Genomic DNA, 26,444 nt, shown 5'->3' with positions numbered 1-26,444 from the left:
GCCGCCTGGGGGGACATGGTGGCGCGGAACCTGCGGTGAGTGCGCGGCGTCCGGGCTGCGGGGCGGGCACTGTGGCTCCGGGGACCCCCGAGCTCCGCCAGCCCCGGGGCCTCGGCCCCACCGCACGCGCAGGCCGGTGTCCCTTTGGAGCTCCTGATACAGAGACGCCAGGCAGACGGCTCGAGTTCCCACCAATCTCTGTCTGCCTTGACCATCTCACTAACAGGCAGGGCGGAGTTTAAAATACTAGTAATCGTGACAATACTAATCCATGTCCTAGTCTTGGATGGCTTCCTGTTAGGTCGAAGCCTATCTGTGCAGATGGAAAAGGATGGGAAGGCCAGGCCAGTGTGAACTCGCTGGCATGTATTTAAGGAACAGCCCTCCGTCATGCCTAAGACTGTAGTACATGGAAACCATAACCTGGCACTGCCTGTGCCAAGGTCCTACCTCCTCTAAGTCTGAAATGTCTGTGTCAGCGGGTGTTTAATTGTCTTCCTCCCATGAACCCTTGGCTTCAAGAGTAACCTTAACCCACCTGCATCGACTGCAGTATACTGCCAGTCTCCTTTACTTTGAGGCCAGGTGTTGGTGGGAAACCCTGGACCCAGGAGCCTGGGGTATCTTGTTTTGTTCTGTTGGTGTAGGAAAGTTGGCGTTTTTGTTTACCTTTCTTCTTCCTATTCCTTTGTTTTGTTTTGTTTAATTTTTGCTGATTACAAATATCCAGGAATCACATCCAGACACGGGAGACTTCACTTTGGAATGTCGAGTGGAGACAGACACCAGTCTCCTTTCCTCTCCTCCTCTGTGGCTCCGGGCGGGAGCAGGGCGGCTCTGCACTGGTCCCTCCGGGTGGACCTGCCTGACCACTGCACTTTTCAACCTTCGCAGGCCTTTCCTCCCTGACATGGTCCTTCTGGGAAAGCTGGCATTTACTGCTTCTCTTTCTTGGTCTCTATGGAGCTGATGGCTGATTATTTAACATTTATTTGGCAGAGAATCAGAGCGGCACTTCACGCTTTTAGAGAACAACCCCCTTTGTTGGTAATGGAGTGGGAGGTGGGGATCCTCGATCACTTGCCTTGCTAATTACTAAAAAATAAGTCTCAAGAGATGTTCCCTGAAAGAATGGAACACTCAGTGCGTTTCTTCATCTGAGCAGAAAAGTACTGATTCTATTTAAGACACGCTGAGGCTGGGGCACGGACCTGTATCCAGCATCCTGAATCCTTTTTGTTTCCTGGAGCCAGGCTGGTCTAGATCAACAAGCGTTCATGGGGGCTTGCTGTGCCTGGAGCTGCTTGCAGCACTAGATCTGTTGTGATGCGACGCAAGACTCGAGGAGAACGTTTAATTTTATGATATTTGCAGTTACTATTTTTTTAATGCCTTGGGGATCTATTCATTTATTTTACAAAAGTTTCATCAGAGGTGGTTGCTCCTTAAGATGGATGGGCCCAGGAGAGTAAATCTCCATGTACAACTGGTTTTCTTTGAATTAGAAAAATGGAAAATGTACTCAGGAAAGAATTTGGGGGAAGCCAACGGGCTATTTCCCCTATTTCATTTCTCCCTATTTCACCCCCACTCTTTACATTCCTAGATAGAGCTAGGAAGCCTCTGGGAGTGGGCTGATGGCTGAGTCATTCTTTCCACTCACCCTCTGTCGGCACCAGGCCAGGCCCTGGGCACACGGCGGAAGTAGAACAGGCACAAACCTCGCTCTGGCGGAGCTCAGGTCCACTAGTGTTCAGTTGTAATTCAGAAAAGGGAAGGGAGCCCTTGCCCTCTCCCTCAAAGCTACCAGTAAGCATCGCCTCCTTCTCCTCTGTGCAAGAAATACATTTTTCTTTCCGTTCTCAACCTGTTGCTCAGCAAGTATTTATGGAGCCCAGCGCTGAGCTGGACAGAGTGGAATGTGAAAAAAGCATTAGATGCCACATGGTTCTGGTCATTGGGATACCGGGCTGGTAGTGGGAACACAACCAGAGAACAAGGCAGGGTCCGACTGAGGCCGATTCTACGAGTGGGAGGGCGGAAAGGAGAGGAAAGTTCACTGTGGGGTGATCTGTCTGGAGGGGCTTTGACCGGGAACAGACACTCGAGTGGATGTGAAGGAAGGGGAGGATTTGGTTGGGAGGGAAGAAGGGAGGAGTGCACGGGCATACCTTGGTGCTTGGTGCTTAGTACACACTGGCCGAGTGAATGGGCACATAGAATGGACATGCAGCTGGTCTTAATGTTTGGAAACTTATCTTGCCAAATGTAGTTAGGGCTGTGCTTCCCAAGGTTGGTCCCTCTGAGCGAAGCACGAATGATTTGCCTGCAGCAGTGCAGGTCCCACCAGGCCCCTGCGGGAGGCTGTGCAGTCACAGCTACAGCTGATCAAAGGGCAGGCGAGAATACCAGAGCATCGAGGGGGCTGTTTGATGTGCCGCCCGTTGGCAGGGACTGGGCTGAAAGTGCATCCTTCGCTCAAATAAGGTCTGTTAGCTGCTGGTGACTTTTGATCGCCCACTGATCCAGGGGAAGTCAAATTGACAAGCCCCTAGTTAAAAGAGGCCGCTGTGCATTATTGATGTTTCGAGGGATCTGGTCTCTCTGTTCTCTCCCTGCAGAGCTTCTCATGGAAGTGCCTTGAGCTATTTGAGAGAAGGGTCCTGCATGAATTATTCTTTAAAAACAGAAACATATTTCCCTCTACTGCCTCTGCTTCCCAAGCACCCTGCTACCTTCAAAAGATAACATAGCGGGGGCCTGACAGGCGGGGCAGCGTGGGTTCAGAGCATCAGGAGAAAGGAAGCGGGAACCCGCCCCTGGAAGGAAGCATACGAAATCAGAGTGTGTGCAGTTCTGCCCATTTGGGCTTGATCTCGGCTCAAAGCGGCTTCTCTGGGTTTTGGTTTCTTATCTCTAAAGTCAGAACAACGTCCTCTCCTTTCTACCACCTTCACGGAGGCTATTTTAAAGTATTGTGAAACATCACGTTCATTTCCTTTTTGCTGATTTTATGAGTAGGCAGCTGCCCATGTCTGATGTATGTGAAGAGCTATCCATTACCCTGAGCCCACATCTCATCTCCACACCCTGCAGAACTGCTGGAAATTCATCAGAGACTCATCATCTTCTCCCTTCAGGCCTCTTCCAAACATATACAATAAGTGCTCTCATTTTTAAGTTATCAACACTTGAGGGAGAATCGTTTTAAAGGTCTCTGTTTGATGACTTTGGCATCAGAAGGCTCCCGGGAATACAGGATCAGGAAGGAAGAAGAAAGTGGGAGGACGATGGGACCCTGAGAGGGGGCAGGGGTGCAGAGGGCAGAAGGGGACCCAGGGACAACTTTCTTAGAGAGCCGAGTTTTGCCAGAGGCCAGCCTTGTTCCTAGGGTTCACTTTTGCCTGCACAGATGGCAAGTGGGACTCACCAGGACTGTGACAGCTCACTGGAGGTCCTCACAGAACTCTGGGGCCAACAGACCTGGGTCCACGTGGCTCTGCCACTCATTGCCTGTGTGATCTTGGGAAGGTTACTTTTCAGTCTCCTCATTTGCAAAGTACAGGTAATAACAGTTATCTTCGAAAATGCCTCTGGACGAGCAGAGAAGTCCGGGCAGGGAGACGGTTGATTGGGAATGCTGTCCAGGCCCCAACCTGACGGTGTGAGGATGGTGAGCAGGCCTCACACTGACCACTCTTAGGGAAGGGGGTTTTCCTGATGGATGGTGTGGACAAGAACTAGAAGCGGAAAGTGGGGCACTGGCCTCCTGTATCCCTCATTTCTCAGCGGTAGGAGACACGCGACCCTCGTGAGAGCAGTGACTAGAGACCGAGGGGGCATCCATGACCCTGTGGACAAGTCATAACTTGTCTGATGGTGGCTCCTGGTGGGGTGGTTTTTGTTGCAGGGAGACTGCGTGGCCGCTGTGCCCCATTCCCTGACCAGGCCCCAGCCTGCTGTAGCCAACCTCCAGGTGCTCCCCTGCCCCCACCTCCTCCCCACAGTCCCTCTCTCCAGGGTGTCACAGCAGAGGCGGAGGTTTCTCTCATTAGCTCATTTCCTCCTAAGACCCAGCCGGAAGAGTGGGGATCTGGTGATTACTCGTTCACTGCTTTAGATTAATAATAATAACAGCTAGCACACACAGCACAGAATTGGGATGTGATGAAAAATGGTGGCAACTGTTAACTAGTCTGAGTCCTGTTTCCTGATGACTCTGGGGTCCAGCCTTGGCCTCCTATGGGGCTTCCACGAGGAAACACACCAGACTGCGGTGCATCCATGTCCCTCCCCTCCCGTCCTGTCACACCAGGGCTCCATGTCCTCCCCTCCTGTCCTGTCACACCTGGGCTCCATGTCCTCTTCTCCTGTCCTGTCACACCTGGGCTCCATGTCCTCCCCTCCTGTCCTGTCACACCTGGGCTTCATGTCCCTCTCCTCCTGTCCTGTCACACCTGGGCTCCATGTCCCTTTCCTCCTGTCCTGTCACACCTGGGCTCCATGTCCTCCCCTCCTGTCCTGTCACACCTGGGCTCCATGTCCTCCCCTCCTGTCCTGTCACACCTGGGCTCCATGTCCTCCCCTCCTGTCCTGTCACACCTGGGCTCCATGTCCTCCCTTCCTGTCCTGTCACACCTGGGCTCCATGTCCCTCTCCTCCTGTCCTGTCACACCTGGGCTCCATGTCCTCCCTTCCTGTCCTGTCACACCTGGGCTCCATGTCCTCCCTTCCTGTCCTGTCACACCTGGGCTCCATGTCCTCCCCTCCTTTCCTGTCACACCTGGGCTCCATGTCCCTCTCCTCCTGTCCTGTTACACCTGGGCTTTTTCAGCAGGGGGTTGGGGCCCTGACTTGCTGCTTCCCTCTTCTAGTTCCCCCTCAGTGCCTAGTTTTGATCTGCCCTAATTACATATAGTTCTGTAAAGGATTTTACTCAAATGCCAAGCTACCTGTAATTCCCAGTGTTGTCTCTGAAATTTGATTGGGACGTTAAGAGAAAAAACACACCAAGACAAAACTCGGACTGATTTGAATAGCTTGTTTGTCTCACAATACTTTGCAGATCTATTCCACACTCCTGTTCAACACTCGGAAGAAAAATTGCCACTCTGTATGACAGCTTTACTAGTAAATCATTAAAAGAACACATTTTCCCTCCTCTGATGGACATGCTAATTTTTTTAAATTTTTGTAAGTATATTTCTTTCATTAATTTGTCTATGTATTTTTTCCCAAAGAAAGAACTCACTGCCCTTGTAGTTGTGACATGACGAAAAAGACATGTCAGCTATAAAATTGTGGCTGGACTCAAACGGTCTGAAACCTATTTAATGTGGGCTTTGGGGTCTAGTGTGAATCCTTGCAAACTGTTGCGGAGGGATAGAAAAACATAGCCTGTGGGTAGAGTTTCAATTCAGGAGCTCCGTCTTCAAATTAGCTGTTAATATGGATACCTTACTATTACTGTATTCTCTGCTTTGTCACTTCCTCTTCTTACCTATAGCCCTTGAGAGAAAGACAGACAGACAGACATGGAGAGAGGGAGGGAGCTGGAGGGACATGCAGAGGTGAGGAATCTATTTCCCATGTTGTTCCTACTGAGAGCTGTGTAAGTCAACGTCACACACAGTCCTGCTCTTGCCTGCACGTCCCCAGATGGAGATTGATCCTCGACCTTTCATGGCTCCTGGTAACGCTTGACAGGTCGCAGAATGCTCATTACTCTTCTAGACTCTCTCACCTTTTTAGGGGAATGGTCTTCTTGCTTTTAGCCTGAGACAAAGATCAGGATTGAGTAAACTCTACTGTGGGCTTCCACACTGGTGCTATTTTAAAATCTAGCTTTAGATTTTGTTAACTCTTGTGTGGGCTCATCTTCATTTATAAAGTAAAACACTGCTAGGAGTTTAGTGTGGTAGCTTGCAGCTTAGAAGCATGTTAACAGTAAGACTAATTACATTTTTTGATTGTGATTAAAAGACATGGAACTTGATTCTGGGAATTGATCATGATTCCTGCTTTCCAGTCAAAGCACCGTTTCTTGTGGATTTAAAGAAGCCAGAGTTAAAGATCCCTCACACAGTGAACTTCTACATCAGAGCTGAACCTGGGGTGACTCTGGGCATCTGGTGAGTGCTGACGGACGAGGGGGAGCACCTGTGGGGAGGTGGGAGGCCCGGCAGGCACCTGGCGTCTGCTCCACACCTTCCCTCTGCACTGATACTGGACGTGCTTGGTCTTCCTTTTCAGGAATTCTGTTTGGAGTGTGAGGTCGTTGCCCTGTGCTCTGGGTCCCTCACCAGGCCTCACCGCCCACCCCTCTCCTGCCTCATTCCCTCCACTTTCCCGCTCACTCCAGACCCAGAAGCCACACTCTCGCACGTGGACCCAGAAGCCATACTCTCGCACAATGTGCTCTGTCCTCAACACCTCTCTCTCTGCCCCCTCCGTCCCCTTCTTTGCCTAACTAACTACTGACTCGTCTTCTGGGTCTCAGTTTGCTTCTTTTCAGGGAGGTCTTTCCTCATCCCCCATTTTAGGCAAATGTTAGTGCAACCTGGGCTTGCCCTGTATGGCGTTTGTTCCCACTGTAACTAAACAAGTGTCTGTGCGATTGTTTGGTTGAGGTTTGTCTTCCTCACAAGACTATAGCTTTCACAGGGGAGAGACCTTGTGGGTGGGTTCTCACTGCTTGGCACGGAGCTTGGCCTATAGAAGGCACTCAGTAAACACCTGTCAGAAGTCACAAGCGTTCCCTTGTCTTCTCACTGTGCTGGTCTCAGTATTCTCTTCTCTTTGGTTCTCCTGCTCGCTCTTGGCTTCAGTTTTCTAGGCCCTGGTCTAAATCTCATCTCCCACAGTTTAAATATCTGAGCATAGTGTGTTGAGGAACCAATGTGGGTTCACCTACCTTCTCCCTAATCTGCAGGGGACAGTTCAGCCAACAGTGTCTTTTTCTTCTTTGTTCCCGCTCCATCTGTTCTTGGTTTGGGGAGTCAACTGTCCTCATGATGGGCTTACCTGGTGGGCAGCGATGTCTGCCTTCTCAGTACAGAGGCCTGGGGTTTGATGTCAGACTTTCTGCCCCTAAATGATTGAGAGGACTGAAGATGTATCATCGCATGTCCAATCTCCAAGTCCTGGGACATGTCCCTTGGCAGTGTTCGTATTTTCAGGGTTTGTTCATTGTTGTAACAATGTGGAAGAACTGAAGCTCAGACAGGTGTTTAAAATCACAAAGTCACTGGGTTTCTTGAGTAGAAGAGCTTAGTTTCATATTCAAGTGCTGTTCTCCTACCAAAGTGGGTTTCCTTAAATTCTTTCCGACTTGTCTCTGCAGCCAAACCATAGCAGGTGGCAAATATCTATTATCTTTTATTTGTTTCCACCCAGTGAACTGCATGTCAGTGGACTGCAGCTAAGGATTGCAGTCCTGGAAGATTAATAGGTGTAGACAGAAGTCAGAGGAACCAAAACAGCAAATGGTCAAAAGGTGCTCTCTGTGCACTGCTGGGCGGGGAGGTGATGGTGGAGGGTGGTGTAGGAGAGTAGTGATTTTCATTATAAGACGTTTGTGGTATTATATTTTAATTTTTACATGTGCGTATATTACTCAGATAAAAATTTAGATATATAAATATAAACATATACATTTATATCTATCCATCCATCTATCTAACTATGTGATTGACATAAGCAGGGTTTCAGACTCCGGCATGGGGAGATGTGTCCTCCTTCTGGACATATTTGTTCAAACCTCTCCTTGTCACAGGCACACGGTCCCCAGCTGCCGGGGGGAAGATGCCAAGGGGAAGGACCGTTGCTGGTATGAAGCGGCCCTTCACGACGGCAACCCAATTATTGTTTATCTTCACGGCAGCGCGGAGCACAGGTCAGCGACTTTGCTCGGATCTTTTATTTTAAGAGAGAGAACATTTCAGCCCTGGGGGGAGTGAAAGACAGTCTCAGTTTTCAACTCTTTCAGCATGTCTCCACACATTTTTTTCCTTTGCTAAAATTTGAGGGTGTTCTGGCAATGAGTTTCTCTTTTTAAAAAAATCTATATATTCAATATGTAGAATGATGTGGATCCATAACTGAAAGGGAGACTAACTTCCAAAATTTGGATATTGATCTCAAAGAAGGCAGTGGTTCACTTACTCCCTAAGAGAGTCTGAAATGATGGATTGAACCCATGGAGGACTGGAAAGAGAACAGGCAGGAGATACAAGGAAAAGATAGAGCAATTTCCACATTGATGGTCTTTTCACAAAACTACCTGGAGATTCCTTTATTTAGCATGAATCCTATTGATCAAAAGTATGGACCCCCTACCGGAGATCACCCAGAATTCTGACCACAGGTGCCGGGGACCATCTGACTAATTCCAGCCTAGAATACAGTGCCCAGCCACTCCCTGTGGTCCCAGCCTCATTTGTCACAAAGAAGGCCTCTGGAAGCCTGGCTCTCTGCTGTGCTGCAGAGCCTGTGGTGGGCCTGTGCAATTACGGGGGGCAATGATTACCAGCAGTGACTGCGCCTCTTTGGTTCGGGGCAGGGGTGATGAGCCTCGGAGACCCCAGACCTCGCTCTCTCTGGAGGGACACTTCAAACCAGTGACGAGCTCTGGAAGCTGCCCCTTGGCTGCCCCGCCTGCCCCGCCTTGGCTGCCTCTCTTTTTCTCACTGTCTTTTTCTGTCAGATGATGGCTTTCTCAAGACTTGCCTTTGCTCAAGGGGCTTTCTTGAGGTGTCCACCAGAGAGTCACATTTACAGGGATTTCCTACGAAAATCAACATTTTTCAACATTGTTTCACGTTGTTCTGGTTGTGCAGACGTGGGCAGGGAGTTACAGAGTACTTATTTAAAGGACGCTGTGGCCTACGCATCCACGCCTGCCCCTCTGTGTGAACCTGCTCTCAGCCACCCTAACTTGCTGGCTCTGGGTTGGCCCAGCCTCCTCCTGCCCTGCCCAGCAGTCTCCACTTGCTACCAGCTGTGCTGGGCTGACAGGAGGCCACACGGGAGGAGCGGGGAAACTTGTTGCACACGTGGTTCTAGACTTGGGATCCATACATGCCCCAGAGGGCCCACGTACCCCCTCCCCAAAACTGTACCTAACACTGGAAGTGTGGATACAGTTTTCTGGGAAATGGGTCCATAGCTTTAACCACATGTTCAAAGGGCTCCATGATTTACTAAAGTTTAAGAAACTTGGCTCTAAGACAAAATTCAAACAGTTTTTAAAGAATCGTCTGCCTTTTGAATCATCTTTGTCTCTCTTTTATTAATGTGGTTAACAGAGAGTAGACATATTGTTGTTTTGGAAAAAGATGTTTCTTGTACCTCCAGGGCCGGGAGTCTCTCTTCTTCACTTCCTCTTGCACTCCATGGCAGAGTGGACAGAGTACAGACAGATCTTGGTTTACTGAACATGACTGTACCATTCTTTGTTCTGAAAAGCCACTTTCCGGAATGTATTTTCCTTCAGCTTCTACAAATATTCTTAGAAATGAGTTTTGCTGTAAGGAAGTGAAGGGAGGTTGGTCATCAGTGATCCGTGATGCTCATGCTGAGAAGCACTAGAGAGCAGGGCCCCTGTCTCCTTCCAGTTGGCAGCAGTGGGGAGCCGCCGTCACTCATCCTGACATGTCCTGGGGCTATGACACCAAAGTCATCTCCCTTTCTCCTAGTGATTCATTCCTCTAACCTGAGAAAGAAACCATGAGATCAGATGCCAGCAGCATGATAGTGATTTTTATTGAATTTGTCACTGTAATTCCTAATTCTTGCTCTTTTTTTTTTGTAACCTCCTCTATAGGGCAGCTCCTCACAGACTGAAGCTAGTAAAGGTATGTCTCAAGGAGCCTCAAGGCACCGATTTTATGTCTCCATTTATTCTCTTCTGGGCAACAGCCATAAGATCGTCCTCAGCCCTCAGCACGGTCATCTACTGAGAGCTCCCCGGGGGGTGTGGAGTCTGGGCCCCAAAGTCCCACACGTGGACTTCTTGTCCTGCAGTGACCACGGGGGATCAAAACAGATGTGAACATCTCTGAGTCCTAAGACACTTTCATGCATTTATCACCTTCATCACCAGATGGAGTTGCAGACACATTTATTTGCTTTATCAGAGGGCTAGGGGATGGGTTGAGAGAGTATATTAAGTGCGAAAGTCACTCCTACAAGAAACAACCTTTTTTGTGGTAGAGGAAAAGACAGAACGTCTGCTTTCGAAAGTCATTGAGGCCCCGGCTTCAGCCCCATAAAGGCTTTGCAAAGCGGGGGGGGCCCCACTCTGCTCCCCTCACCCTCCTGCTGCACGGCTCCGGCTTGTTGGGGCAGCCCCTGCACTTCCAGGTGTGAGGAAGATGGCAGGCTGTCCTGACTCAGAGCTGGGCGGGCAGGCTGTGTCTCCTCTCCCACGCTCCCGTTTGGTAATCTCGCAGGTGAGCGGGCTGCTTGTCCAGTTATTGACCGGGGGACCTGATCTCTCCTCCAACATGCCAGCTCCCACCTCAGAGCTCCTTCCTGATTCAACAGTGTGAGTGGGGCCCAGAAGTGTCCCAGACCCTGTTCAGACAGGAGGCTCCCCAGCCCCATCCACTCCTCCCTCTCCCATCACGGCCTCCTCAGAGCCCACTCTGGCCGAGTAGTGTGGGCTGCATGCAGTTTTGCCTGGGATGATGATGTCTATTAATTTTTAGGTTTGCTTTCTACCCTGAACCCCACTCTTTGCACTTCTCACGTGGGATGGTGGTGAAGCTGATGTCCCTGAGAACGTGTATTTTTTTTTCCCTCCCACTCTTGGCAAAGCTGAATTATGTGTCCCCTATGTGCACAGAAGGGAGAGGAGTTGGAAGTGTAGGTGTGAAAAGTGGCCAGAACTCCCTGTGGGAGTTGGGATGGGTGGGGGTATGGGGAGACTTCTGCCCCAGGCAGACTCTGGGTGCCATATGCATCATTTCCCAAAATTCCTCAGCCCTTCAATTTCTCTTTTGGGTAGAGATTTCTTTTAAAAATTAAATCTTTATTATTAAATTGTCCTTTCTTCCTTCCTTCCTCCCCTCCCTCTCTCTTTTTCATTCATTCATCCATTCATCACTTCAATCACCCAATACAGCCATTTTCACTTATTTGCCTTCCCACCTAGTCTTTATCTCTCTCTATAGTTTTTATATTACTATGATTGGATCCATATATAATTTCCTAAACATTCTTCCATGTTTTTCCACAGTCTCATAGTCACCAATTTAAAGGTGCTCACGCTCCATTGTATTTATGGACAATCGTTTACTTACTTAACTATTCCACTGCGCTTAGATACCAGTGGGTTTTTTTTTTTCCTAAATTCACTTTAAATAGTATTGCTACAGAAAACTGTAAGCATTTAGTTTATTCTTCTTTCAGAATTTTTTCCTAGAGATAAATTCTTAGGAGTAGGGTCTGCTGCTGTTGTTCTTGAATTGTACCGTCAACTGGTCCCTCAGTTTACAACAAACAACATATACTATTCCATTTCCCTGGATGCTAACTGCTCTGGGTCTGGATAACTTTCTTGGAGGGAATGTAGTTTAAATAGATATTTAAAAATTTCATTTAGTTCCTCATTATTAGTTTAATTTGTATATAAAAGTCCCAATGAGATCCAGCCACCCACATCTGTGCTGTGGTGGGGAAAACACAGCATGTGGACCTAAGCAGACCCAGGTGTGAACAAGTTACTTAAACTTTCCAAGGCTCAGTTTCTTTATCTGTAAAATGGGCATAATACCTACCTTACAGGACTATTGTGAGGATTAAATAAAGTTTTAAAAGTGTCTGCACAGTAAATTTTCCCCCGTTTCTCTCTCTTCTCTTTGTCTCTTGCAATTCATTTCATTAAAATGATGTTTCCATAGGCTTTCCTCATTTATCTACAGGGGCTTGGCAGTGCTTTCGTATAATCGAGTGACCTCTTTATTTTGGATCCATGTTAACTCTTTGTTCACATTAACATAAAGTTCTTCCCATTATCTGACTGCCTCCACTACAACTCTGTGTAGAGTTCTTATTCTCAAGGGAATTCTTAAAAAAGACATGTGCTGTGTACCAAGATACTTTGTCATCTCATGTAATCTTCCAACAATCCTCCACGATACTCTCCTTCTTTCCCACGGAGCCTGATCTTCTTAAGTTTGAAGTCAAATACCAGATTCAGAAATATCTCTTCTCCCTTCCCATTAAACCATCACAACTGGGGTCACGGATGTGTTGAGGAGGAGCGGAGATTTTGTTCCCCTTCCCTATTTGCATCTTCCACTTAAAGTGATAACAGCCCCTCTGTCGATTAGGAGCTGAGTGACGGTGGCTTCCACGTCTTGTCTGTGGACTACAGAGGTATGTGTTGAGAACAGGGCAAGACTTCCCAAGGGAGGCTTGGAGTGACCTCATTTTAGAGGCTGCAACTTGTGTTGGCCTTCCCTGCTGCCAGGGTTCGGGGACTCTACAGGGACGCCCACTGAGGAGGGACTGACGGCCGACGCTATCTGTGTCTATGAGTGGACTAAGGCGAGAAGCGGCACCACCCCCGTGTGCCTCTGGGGCCACTCTCTGGGGACAGGGTAAGTGGGGTCTGAGGGGTCCTGGGCTTCGTGTCATATCACAGGCAGCAGTGGCAGGAGCACTGAGCTAGAGACAGGGACTCTCCTCTGGTCTCTCTCGTAGCCCACAAGTGGCAGAGACCTTGCCGTCTCAGTGTGCCCATCTGTAAATCAAGGGGGGGTCCGTTCAGCTCTGTGGCTATCTATGACACTGAAGCCCCTTCCAGAATTCTCCTTCAGAGTTCTAAAGAAAAGGATTCTTTACACAGGGTCTGTGGAATCCCTTGAAATCCCGTGCAAAATTCTGTGTCTAAGTGCATTTTCTACCCAGAGGGCCCAGAGCTCTCATCGGATGCTCACACTGGACGTCCACTTTGTGCTGTTCACTTGACCATGAAGTCACTGCTTCATATACGCACTAATTTTCCTTGCTTTACAGAGTTGCAACAAATGCAGCAAGAGAGCTGGAAGAGAGAGGTACTGTAAGGGCTTCCACAGGGGGGTTGGGACAACAGTCAGGAGACGATCGTGCACACTCCGAACACAGAGACACGGAAGCAGCCCAGCTTTAGACGGTTTCTGAGAGCATAACAAGCTGTCTTTTTTCTCTCTGTTTAATATAAAACAATAGCTGACTTTCAAGGCTATGAAGTTAAAAATAAATCCTGAGGAATGAGTTAAAATTACCTTTGAAAGAGCCCTCCTTGTGAAGTGATAATGAGTGTTGTTACTGGGCCATTGGGATTACAGGAGGAAAATAACACATGGTGAACAGCAGGCAGGACTCGCTTGCCGCAGCCCTCCTCACATAACATTCATGGCAGCATTTCTCCCAGCGTTCTGGGAGGTGCCTGAATCCGCATCTCTCGGGGGTGCTTGTCTACAGCCAGGCTTCCTGGATCCCAGATGTTTTCATGAATCAGAATCTCTGTGAATAGAACCAGGTGATTTTGATGTGCTTTAAAAGCTTGTGATCTCTTGCATTGTATCCTAATCTTTACACGGCGCTACAGGTCAGGCTGAGTCATGTAAGCATCTTAGAGCAGGTCACCTGCTGTCACGTTCTTCATTACTCATGGAAATGAAGCTCCCATAGCCACCCGTGCACAGCTCCACTGTGCTGATCCTGTTGTACTGTCTGAACTCAGATCTCACTTGAACGAACACTGTCCTTCCCAGATATGCAATGACCTTAGAACACTTCAATTCCTTTTACATCCCAACTGATGAACTCTATCGTATATTTTAATTTTCTGTGTATTACACACTCCATAAAGCATGATTATTCTTATATTATAAAGTCAATATTTAGATTCACCCTTTTCTTTGCTCTTTATTACACCCAGTGTCTCTGTGCTTCCATCTGGGATTTTTGTTCTGCCCATCTTAGTGAAAAATTCTCTCAGTTCTGGTCTGAAAACGTCTTTATTTCATCTTCGTTTTTGAAGCATGTTTTCACTGAGTGTAGAATTCTAGATTGGCAGTAATTTTATTTCAGCACTTTGGTGATGTCATCCCTATTTGCCTCCAGCTTCCAGTGTTTCATTAGCAAGTCAGCTGCCGGTCTCACTGCTGCTCCCGTGAGGACAATGCTTACTTTTTCTTCGGGCTCTTTTTGAGATTTTTTTTGGCTTTGTTTCTCAGCAGTTTTACTGTGACTTTCCTAGGTGTGGGTTTCTTAGTACGAATCCTGCTTGGGGCTCATAGTACATCTTAACTCTGAGGCCTGATGTTCGTTCATTTTGGAGAATTGTTGGCCATTATATCTTCAAATAGTGTGCCTGCCCCATTCTACCTTTTCTCTCCCCCTGGGACTGTGATTATATGTATATTTTTTAGATCTGTTCTATATGTCTCCAGTGTTCTTTTCTGGGTTTTCCAAACTTTTTTCTCTTTGTGCTCTAGTTTAGATATTTTCTTTTGACCTATTACACAGCTCACTAATTCTCTTCAGCTGATTCTAATCTGGTGCTGTACTAGTTGATTGACTTCTTATTTTCAATTATTGTATTTTTCAGTTCTAGAATTTTCATTTGATTACTTTTTATAGAATTTATGGTTTTCTACTAAAACTTTTCTTGTCATTGATTTCTTGAATATATTAATCACTTATATATTTAAGTTATGTGTCTATGTATGTAATACATGTATGTAAATAATTTTAAATGTGAGAATTTTAATACTTTAATATCAATTTAGTAAAGCTTTAATAATTATTAAAATTTTAATAATTTTATTACTTGTTATTTACTATAAGTTATTTTAAAGTCCATATATGGTAACTCCAATATCTAGATCTTTTGTTGATCTATTTATGTTATTGGCTTTTTTGTTGTTTTCTGGCTATTTTTGTCTTTTATGTCTAGTTATTCTTAATTAAGTGCTAGGCATTGTTTATGAAAAATTATAGAGATAATTTGAAACTAGGGGTATGTTATCTTCTAGAACTTACTCTTCTCCTGAAAGGCAGTTACAGCAGGGAGATCTCTTAATCTGATCAGAAACTGAGCTGATCTGAGGCCAGGCTTCAGTCTTTAGGAGGCTAGTTCACCATTACTCCCAGTGCGTACCTCTTTGAGGTCATAACAAAAAGCCTGGGAAATTTACTAAGGCCCTTCTCCTTGTCAGATCCTGAACTCTAATTTTTGTCCTTTTGGTCTGGTGAGAATGCTGAAAGTTCTGTCTAGTCTGAGGCTCTCAGCCACCACTGTTGCTTTCAGAGTTTCAACTGCTTTGAGGGGAAAGGCAGCTCAAACTCTCTTGGCGTTTTTCTTTTGGAATTGGCTCTACAAAATCTCACTGATTTAGTAGCCCTCAGACACCTTCAGACATCTACATCTACATATCCCCATCCAACATACACGTTCTGATTGTTCTCAGAGGCACTGTTGGCCAGAACAACCTAGTCAGCCTCTGGCACATTCTTAACAATGGACTGCAGAACATTCTCCCTTCCCATAGTGCTTTGCTTTCTTAAATTATCCAAGCCATGAAAGTCTGGTCATGTTTTAGAAGAAGGTAGTGGTTTGCAACTATCATGTGCATGGGAATCTCTTAGGTGGGTAGGAGCTTGTTAAAAATGTATATTCTCACACTCCCCACTTCCCTGAGATTCTGACTTCTGACTCAGTAAGTCTTGTGTGGGGTCCAGGAATTTGCATTATTAATAAGCTTCACAAATGATTTTGATGCAGGTAGTTTATGTACAACACATTAAGGACCCCTTATTTAGGTAAGGTGATGTTTAAATATGATGGGGGAGTTATGTCTTTTTTGTTATTTTCAAGGATCCCCAGTTGATGCTATTGTCCTAGAGGCTCCATTTACCAACATATGGGTTGCAAGCATCAATTATCCCTTGTTAAAGGTGAGTCTCTGATTCATCTTCACAAGACATCAAAGTGTAGGCTGTTTCCATGCCTGTGTTTATTAACCATATTCCTTTTCTTAACTAGTTTTATATGTTTCTAAGTTATTCTAACCTGAGACAGGTTATTAGCCAGTTGCTCTTAAGGGGGGCACAATGGCTTTTGGATTTGGTAGTCCTTTTATTTTCTCCTGATAGATTGAGTGGCTTATAAGAGCCAAAGCTTTACCTCTTATCTTTTACAATTTTTTAATAGATAGACTTGACTTGGGTTTATTTATTATTATTATTTGTTTTTAAAGTGAAAACAAACCTCTCATTCATTATTTTTAGCCCTATGAATGTAAGTCATATATCTTTCATGATTTTACAATAAGAAAGTCTCTAGAGAATTCAAGGAAGCTGCCAAATGGTTTTACCCAATATCCCAGATAGAGAAGACAATCGTTTCAAGAAGATAGAGAATTGGGTGACAAGATGTAGTTTTTTTATCTGTTGTGTAGCTTATCCCAATTTTATAATTTTATTCCATGCCTAATGCTCAATTGCTTCCAGTCTTACCTCCATATAAATGTTAGCAAGTGAGCATGCACGCACTCAAGAGAGGATTCTTAAAGGGGACACATGGCCCAAAATTTTAAATTGTTGTTGGAAGGTGTCTTAAGGTTACTTTAATCCAACTGTCTACTTTTGGAATCTTTTGTACAATAAATCATCCTAGAACTTCAACAGAAGGGTAGCTTGTTACTTCCTAGGACAACTAGTTCACAGAATCACATAATCTTGAAAATGCCTGTACTATCTAAGCCCCAACTCAGTACAGGAATTCCCTCTACAATCTAAAATACTAAATGCTAAGTAATTTAAGATTTAATAAATTACACATTTTCAATTGGTTCTAGACAAGTGAATATTAGTTTTAAGATAACCATTAATTGAGCATCTATTATATTACTCTAAGTAATTACTAATAAATTCAGTGACTTGTAGGTATTTTGCAATTCAGATACAATCTTTTCATTTACTTTTGTTTCTTTTTTGAAATTTTATAATTTTGAAATTTAACATAATAGGGGAGATACGTGATTTAACAAATAATTATGAACTGAACACACCCATGTAACCAACACCTAAGTCAAGAAATTAGCATCACTAACACCCCTATATGTCACTTCCCAATCCAATCAGCCTCACCTTGGTGTAACCCTGGGTTTTATGGTAATCATATCCATGCTTTTCTTTATAGTATTACCACCCATCTGTGCATCTCTAAGCAACATAGTTTTGTTTTTGAACTTTATATATTAGTAGAATTATATAGGACATATTCTTTTTTTTCCACCCAACATGTATTTGTAGAATTTTATCCATGATGTATAGCTGTAGTTTGATCATTTTCATTGCCATATAGTATTTCATTGTATAATTTATTGATCTGTTTTTTGTGGGCATTAGCGTTGCTTTCTGTTTGTGAGTTAGTAAGAACACTGTTGTTATCAATGTTCTTGAACGTGTATTCTGTAAACATGTGTACATATTTCATTGGCATATACCCTAGGAGTGGAATTGCTGGATAACAAGGCATGCATATTTGCAGCTTTAGTAGTAATAGTGCCAAGCAGTTTTCCAAAGTGACTTGACCACTTTACTCTCCCACCTGTTGTGTATGAGAGTTCCAGTTGCTTTACATCCTTGCCTTGGTATTGATCTCTCATTGTGGTTTTAATTTGCATTTCCTTGATGACTAATGAAGTTGGGCATTTTTCCATATGTTTATTAGCCATTTAGATATCATAATTATTCATGTCTTTTGTTCATTTTTAAATTGAGTTGTCTTTCTTTTTATTTATACAAGTTCTTTATAGGGTGAGTCATTAGAAAATTATTTGAATTGCAAGTATATTCTCTTATTTTGTTTTGCCTTTTTACTCCCTTGATGTATCTCATGATGAAGAGATGTTCCTAAATTTAAGGTGGACCAGTTTACTAATATTTTTTTTTTATGGCTAATACTTTTGTGTCCTGTTTAACAAAACTCTGCTTACCCAAAGATTATGAAGATACTCTTCTATGCTATTTCTAGAAATTCTGTTTACTTTTTCCATTTAGAGCTATAATCCATAGGTATGTATTTTTGTAGACATAGGCTGTACGAGTCCATATGTCCATCCAGTTGACCCAGTACCACTTACTGAACAGACCTTCCCCACACTCTGCAGTGCCAGTGTTTGTATCTATCAATGCCTATTTTATATACATAGATCTGTTGGTAGATTCTCATTTCTCTCCTTTGTCTATCTGTCCATGCTCATATGAATACTACAATCTCTTAATTAATTACTGTAGCTTTACAATATGGCTTAATATCTGGCTAAGTTCTTCAGCTTTGTTCTTCTTATTCAAGACTATCTTGACTATTCTTGACCCTTTGTATTTCCACTATTTGTTTTAGAATATACTTGTTAATTTCTAAAAAAAAAAACTTCCTGGGATTTTTTTGTTGGGATTACTTTGGATCTATAGATCAATTTGTGGGAATTGATAGCTTTCTAATATTGAGTCATCCAATTCATGGACCTGGTAGTTACAAGTTTATTTATATATATATTTATTTATTGTTTAGATTTTCTTAATTTCAGTATTAGGTCAGGTCCTCCTAGAAGCAGAGCCCATGGCAGGGATTTGGTTTGTGTGAACTATTGACGGAGTGCTCTTCAGGAAAAGCCTGGAAGGTCATTTGAATGAGGGTTATAGGATAGGGAAGGGGAAAGAGCAGAGCAAGATGTGACCTCAGGTAACGTCCAACTTTCACCTGATCCACGTGGAACTGTAAGGTTGAGTCAAGGGTGGTGGTTGATTCCACCATTCCTGGGGTTGGGTGGGGGAAGGTGGCATCACGTTCCAGGAGCAATGGCTTCCATCGTCCAAGGGCAAGGAGAAGGAGGGCAGCCAGCACTTACAGCAAGAGTTAATGAATTGTATTAGTCTTTTCAAAGAAACAACTCAGACTTTGTTGATTATTTGTATTGTAGGCTTTCTGTTTAGTAATTTCTGGTCTTACCTTGATTATTTCCTTTCTTCTGTTTTCTTTAGATTTAATTTATTTAAAAAATTTCTTGAGATGGTACTTGGATAATTTATTTTCAGCACTTCCTCTTTTCTAGCTTATGCATTAAGGCACATTCCACCTAAGCCATACTTCAGCTGCATCCCACAAGTTTCCAAATGTATTTTAATTATCATTTAGTTCAAAATATTTTATAATATTGGACTTTGACTCATGGGTTATTTAGAAGTGTATTTCATAATTTCTATACATTTTGAAATTTTATTATGTTATTGATTTCTAGCTCAATGCTACCATGATCTGAGAATATACTCTGCATGACTTCTCTCTCTGAAACTTGTTCAGACTTGCTTTATGTCCCGAAATATGGTCAACTTTGGTCAATGTCCACATGCTTGAAAAGAATGTGCTGTTTTTGGTGCAGTGTCCTATACATATCAATTAGCTCAGATTATTCATCATGCTGTTCAATTCTTCAAGTTCCTTACTGATTTTTTTCAACTGGTTGTTTTATTGGTCACTCAGGGAAGAGTATTACAATATCTCACCATGATTGTGGAGTTATTTCTATTTTAGTTCTGTCAATTTTGGCTTTAGTTTTTTAAAGCTTGTATTATTAGGAACATACATCTAATAATAATGTAATTTTCATATTTTCCATGTGAATTGATCCTTTTTCATCCTGAAATATCCCCTCTTATGATTAATAATTCTTGACTTCAAATCAACTCTGTCCAACATGAATATACCTTTGTTTTGAATAGTGTTTGCATGATATATCATTTTCTATCCCTTGACCTTCGACTTGTCTGAATTCTTATATGTAACATGTATCTTTTGTAAGCAGCATATAGTAGGGTTTTGATTTCTTTTCCAGTATGACAAACTTTGCTTGTTAATTGTAGTATTTAGTCTGTTTACATTTAATGTAATTATGATAGTTTGGTTTAAATCTACTCTTACTACGTTCTATTCTGTTTGTGTCATTTGTTCTGTGTTCTTTGCCTCAACTTTCTTGCTTTCTTCTGCCTGAGCTATGTCTCAAGGAGAAAAGTGGTGCTGAATGTCAGGCTCACCTCTCTGAGCTTCTCTTCCCTCTGGGATCTAGATCACTCAAGACCTCACTGCCTTGGTACATCTCTGACACCTTCAAAGAATGGTTTTTAAAATACTTTCCTAGCTTTTCTAGTTGTCTTTGGCAAAAGGTTTGGCCTGTAATAATTCTTCTATTATTAGAAGTGGGAAATCTCTCAATATTTTAAAGTTTGGATTTTTATTTAAAATGTCACAAAACCTTAGTTTAATAGGCACTTTGATGGTCTAGAAGTGTAGCAGCCCTGTGGTACCATGCTGTCTTGAAGAACCATGGCTCTGGTGTCAGACTACCTGGGTTTGATTTCCAGGCTGTCACTTGACAGCTGTGTAACTTTGTACTAATTGCTTCTAATACTTTGACTGCCTCATCTGTAAAATGGGGTAAAATTGGTCTATTCAGGGCTGTTGTGATAATTAAATGAATTAATATATGAAAAGCATCTATAATAGTGTCTAGTACAGAGCAAGTGCTCAGTGGCTCTTGGCTGTTTTTATTATCAGTGGAGTGCCACGACTCTGAACATTACTGTTGAGTAAGAAAGCGAAGATGGTGTGGGACATGTGGATGTAGTCAAAGGCATAGGACCTTGCACTCTAGAGGCTTCCTGCCTAGTTGGGGAGACAGGAAAGTAATGACAGGGATTCCTATGTGTCACTTTGGAATCAGTTTCTTTACTCAGAACAGGAAGGCAGCATGACCTATGGACAACGAGCATGGCTATGGAGCCAGATAGATCTGGGTTCAGATTTGGCCTCTGCCACTAACCAGTTATGACCTTGGTGAGTTACTTCCCTTCTCCGAGTTTTCCCATCTTTACGATGAGGTTGACACTGCCTACTGTACAGGGCTGTTGTGAAGATTAAATTAAGTAAAGTGATCTATGCAAAGTACCCAGCTGCTAGTGGGCACTCAATGCTTGTCCCTTCTTCACTCTTTTGGTCACAAAGTGGACGAAGGGAAGTGTTAGGGAAGACCCAGAATTGTAATTTCAGGGTGGGGAGAATTCAGGAAGGGAGGTCTTGTATGCAAGTGTAAGACTCACAGGAAGACTGGATCTACACTCCCTTCCTGATGTTATAGTAGAGGAGTCAGGTAAGACTGAGAGGAGGGGAGGATGTGAGCCAAGGTGCATGGCTGGAGTGGGGCAATTATAAGATGCTGAGAATCAGGCAGGGCTTCTACATGAGAGCTTTCACACTCTCCTCCTTTCACATCCTCACAGCAGCTCTGTGAGTGTGGCATCATCGCCTTCATTTAGAGCTGAGGGAAATGGAGGAGTAGAGGCTTGCCCAGTGGCCACACAGCCTATAAGAAGAGGAAATGGGAGTCAATCCTACATCTTCTAACTCCAGGCAGACAGACTGGAGGTGAGCAGCCTTTGGAATGCAAGATTGTGGCCAGATGTGGAGGGGCCTGCAGTCAAGCTAGGAGTTCTCAGTTCTGTTGTAAAGTGGATAGTGTGGCACTCTCAAAGCTTTGTAACGGCTGATTCCATGCAACTGCTATTTTAGGAATATTTACCTGGTGGTATCCAGAAGAGAGAGGAGGCTGGGAGACCCATCAGGACCCCATGGCTGTGGTCTGGGCTGCAGGGGACGGTATGACCTCTGAGTCTCAAGGGGCACCCCTGCTGGTGATGAGCAAGGAACAACGGGGGAGACTCACCGGGGCCCGCTTTCTTCTTCCACCTTTAGAGTTGGAGATGAGTTGCTGGAGGGATTTCCCTCAGAGGAGTCCCGATTCCAGGGGTGGTGGAATCAGAAGACAAAGGTTAAAGAAAACCAAACACGATATCTTGCCCTCAGTATGAGTAAGAGGAGGGCAAAGGAGGAAAGAACGGAGGCAGTGTAAGGATCTGAGTGCACATCATCCACTAGGAGACCACACAGAAAACACAGGCCTGACAACCACGGGGTACTGCAAAGAGCGGGCGTAAGCCAAGACAGCGAAGCAGATGTTGGTCTTTACTGGCCCCAACCGACATATTCTGTACCCATTTTCCTGCCAAATTCCCTACAATGACATGAATTACTTTTCAAAATTAGAAAAAAAGTAAGTGTACTATATTTAGAAAGTTCCTATTCTCTACATTACTGCAGTTCATAGTGGGAGACTACAGCAAAGGACATCGCGTAAAGACTGACTAATTCCTCCAGCCTCATAAAGGAGCAATGATGCACATAATATAAAAATTGCTTTCACAGTGGACATAATTCTTTTTAAAACTGTGGAGCTGACGTTTGGATTCACTGGCCCCAGCCCACCTATTCTGTACACATTTCCTTCTCTTGGCAACGTCCCCCTTACTACATTGTACACCCCCCCCGCAGGCACAACAGAGGAATATGTGTCATACTTTGCCAGTCTTTCCTCTTTGCAAATCTATCCCAAAGAATAAAATCTGAACAAAATTCAGTCACACTAAGATGGAAATGGCAGATAATAGCTTGAAGTGCACATCAGGGATTTTTGCACAATGGATTCGTTCCATCTTTAGCAAACATTTATTGAGTGTCTATCAGGCACCAGGAACTTTTCTAGGCTCTGGGAATACCACAGGGAATAAGAGAGCTGTGGTCCGTCCTCCTTTGAAGTTTATATCCTTGCTGCAGAGGCAAGGACACACTCAGATGATTTTCCATCGTGGGAAGTGCTGTGAAAGGAACAATGTGACGGAATGACTGGAGGGGGAGGTTCGATGGCAGGTTGGGGAAAGCCTCTCTGAAGAAATGTCACCTGAGCTGAGATGGGCATGATGAGGAGCAGCTGTCACGGGAAACGCTGGTGGTCTTGGGCCGAGGGGATGGAAAGGCAGGGGCCTGAAGGTGGACAGAGGGAGCTTAGTGATAGGAGAGGCAGCGGCCAGATTCCATCAGGCCTCAAAGGCCAAGGTGACACTTGGGTTGGTCCATGTGCCTTTGGAGGATGTGAAGCACAGAGTGATACGATGGAAGGTGCTCATCACCATGCTCACTGGTTTGCCTGCAGGAACTGGATTACGGCAGGGCACGGGTGGAAGCAGGGCGCCACGTGGGATTGTTGGCGCAATCCAGGCAAGAGCTGGAGGGTGGGTTAGGCTGGCGATGGTGGGAATAGAGAGAAATGAGTGGGCTTGGGGTATAGTTTGGAGGTAGGGTTCAGAGTTTGTGAGGAAGGTGCAGTATTGCTCAGGGTGTCTCTCCTTTCCTCATTTTCAGTTGAAATGGATGTTTTTAGGGCATATAAACTAATTTACCTATTGACTTCATCAAAATATGGTAAAAGCTGATTTAGCTAGCATTCTATTTACTGGAATTTGCCAGTAAACAGGAAATTCAGTGTTTAGAAAGATAATTGTTACATTTGGAGTCATTGTTAAAACCTAAAATGCCTTTTTAGAGCATGGCAATATTAAATGGTATTCAACAGTTTACAATGTTCAAATCCTTTAAAACCAATTAACTACGTATTGCATTCTTTCATCAGAACTTTTGACTAATCAGAATATTCTGTTCCCCAGCTAACCAGTTAATTACGTCCACTGTAGAAGAAATTTTTAGATTACGCATATCATTGCTTCCTTACAAGTATGAAGCAACAGGAGTTTAAAGAAGGGGAGGAAGTAAAAACAAGAAACGTCGACAGTGGTTCTTCATGGATAGTGGGATTATGTGTGATTTCTTTCTTCTTTCTCCCTTTCTATATTTTCCGACTTCCCCACAATGACATGAATTACTTTTAAAATCATACAAGTTTTGTTTTTTAAAAAAGTTTATTATACTTAGTCACTTTTATGTTACTACAGTTCATGGTGGGAAACACAACAAATGACATAGCTAGAGGCCATGTTTTAATTTTTTTTCTTTTTAAAAAATAGATTTACCGGAAACTTCCAGGAGTTTTACACACACTTATGGATGCCCTGAGGAAAGACAGAATAGTGTTCCCTAATGATGAAAAGTAAGCCGCTGATGAGAAGACGTCCATCATGACCACGTGGGGTTCTGGGGGGTAGCACTCCTGTGATTGCTGGATGGGTAGATGAGAAGGCTCAGAGATGGGCACTAGGATTTGGGGTATGGCATCTGCAGATTTTTAGTATTTGATATTTTCCTCATGTCTAATTTGACGGCTTCACCGATTCAGTACTTTCTCTGAAGTCATAAAGGGACATGTAGATTTAGGGTCTATCAGGACCTTGTAAAGGTCCTCTAGGGTCTAGCCTGGCATTCCTCGGGGGACCCCTGACTTCTAGGCCTTATTCCCCATGGAACCAAAACCATCCACCACATAGTCTTCTAACCCAACAGCAAGTCCAGTGACTAGAATTTGCCCGGTCAGCCTCTTGCAGCTGGAGAATCTGAGTGCCTACAATAGGCAGTCGTTGTCAATATCTTTTCTATTTCAACACACTGGTGGGATCTAACGTTCTCAGGAGTAACAGAGTCACTGTGGCGGGCTAGGTGGTATCAGAATTCGGGGGGACAGGAAGTACTGTTTGAGAACGTTATGAGAGTGGGGACAAGTCATCCCTCATGCCATCGCCTCTCTGAATTACCAGACCAGGGGCTTGACCAGCAAGCTGATCAAAGCTGTCGAGCGCATGTCCATCCTGCGCGCTTACGGTGAAAAGTAAACAAACTGCCACCAAGAGTTCTCTTTGGTCCTTCAGGTTTTGAGTTATTTTGTTTTCTTTTATAGTCTTTTAATTAAAACTTTCCAGATATTATGAAATGAGGTAGAATAAGGAAAAAGGTGAAGTTCTTCTAACTCTGTACAAATTCAGTGTTTCCTTCCTCATTATTTTAAAAAATCACATAGAAATAAATTACTTACATTCCTAATTAAATTGTATGAGTAAACAGAGAGAGAATCTTACTGTGTGAAGTTTATTACATATGAAGCTGTTATTCCTGGAGGGAAGGAAAGAGAGTTCTTGTATTTTGAGCAAACCTCAAGTTTTGCTAAAGGTTTAACTTAGAAGAGGAGAAATCCCAACATATCATTCTTGAACTGAACACCTTTCTTCTCCTCGTCCCTAGTGTTAAATTCCTGTCTTCTCCTCTTCTCATCTTACACGGTGAGGATGACAGGACGGTGCCTTTGGAGATTGGAAAACAGGTAAACTGAAACTTACTCTACTTATTTCACCATTTTCTCATCCAGCCAAACTTTGATTAGGGCCTAAAGGAGGCTCTCTTACATTAAAAGGGATTCTCTCCACACCTAAATAGCCAGGCGGCTTGGTGTACACAATAAGCTTCAGTGTCCCGTGCTACTCAGCTCACAGGAGTGTCTGTGGTGGGTCCCAGTTCCTCCTCTGGGGTCTGTGCATCTGCAGGTGTAGAGAGGATCCCAGGTTGCTGTGGGAACCTGCATGTAGTCTCTCCCATGGCGGCTCTAAAAATGGGGATGCGGTTTCTTTTCTTTTAGACAAACTGGGTGCATCGCACTCCCTGTCCCCTTGCAGGGAGGGTCTCTCGGTAGTCTACGTGACCTGTGCAGCTTTTAGTTCCTTGGTTGTGGAGGCAGCCAGCTGGGAATGTGGAAAGCCCCATATCTCTGACTTAGTGGGACTAACTGCCCCAAAGCTGGCTGTTCCTGTGCCCTTTTAGGAAAATTAATGGAAAACAACAGCTTTGATTGTCAGCCTTTGGTCTCTGTCTTTCTGCCCCTGCAGCTCTATGAAACTGCACACAATGCATACAGGAACAAAGAGAGGGTCAAGATGGTGATCTTTCCCCCTGGCTTCCAACACAACTTGCTTTGTAAAAGCCCCACGTTGTTAAAAACCGTGAGGTAAGAGTTGCTTTGCTAACTGTGATGATTTTTCCCTTAAAGGCAGTTAGGGCTGCTCTGGCTCCCTTAGACCAGAGTGGGGAGCTGACCTCGGTCCTTTTTCTGCAGAGATTTCCTGAGCAAGCAGTGGGCATGAGGTCTGAGAGCAGAGGAGATCTTCAGCGAAGACTTGGTCCAAACCCCACCTGTGATGCGTATTTTTATGTAAAATTATACCGGGCTGCTTGGATGAGCTGACGTCATTGGCATTTCTACAAGTTCCTTGTAGGGATTTTGGTACTCGAAAGCATAGCTGTCGGGCGGTGTGGAACGTTCTCATTTAGCTGTCATATCTACTTTGTGGAACATGCTGCAATTCACTGTGGAGAATCGGAATCTGGTAAAATTGGATCCCATCTAAAAATGTGTAGTTACCAAACATCCTGGGATATTTGTGAATAAGATGGTCTTTGGTTTGGACTTAGCGGTGTAAGAAATGTAGTTAAATAGTTTGTATTTTAGTTTGATAGTTTAAATGGCATTAAAAGTTCTAAGCAGTTTTCTAGCTTTCCG

General features: G+C 44.2%; 1 protein-coding gene across 1 annotated transcript; it reads left to right on the top strand.

Moving 5' to 3' along the window:
• On the top strand, positions 1–26,425 carry ABHD12B (abhydrolase domain containing 12B). Its single transcript, XM_087421735.1, has 11 exons — positions 1–35; positions 7,775–7,894; positions 9,824–9,854; positions 12,336–12,381; positions 12,476–12,605; positions 13,024–13,061; positions 15,872–15,951; positions 23,971–24,053; positions 25,136–25,214; positions 25,774–25,892; positions 26,001–26,425. Exons 1-11 carry the CDS (start codon positions 16–18, stop codon positions 26,026–26,028), a joined length of 774 nt encoding a protein of 257 aa, XP_087277861.1. The 5' UTR covers positions 1–15; the 3' UTR covers positions 26,029–26,425.
• Positions 26,426–26,444: the final 19 nt, after the last annotated feature.

This window comes from Ceratotherium simum, chromosome 3, assembly GCF_057802395.1.
Source record: "Ceratotherium simum simum isolate JZ-2026a chromosome 3, ASM5780239v1, whole genome shotgun sequence".
Classification (NCBI taxonomy): domain Eukaryota; kingdom Metazoa; phylum Chordata; class Mammalia; order Perissodactyla; family Rhinocerotidae; genus Ceratotherium; species Ceratotherium simum.
Note: the sequence above shows the minus strand (reverse complement) of the source record. Positions and strands in the feature narration are given on the sequence as shown.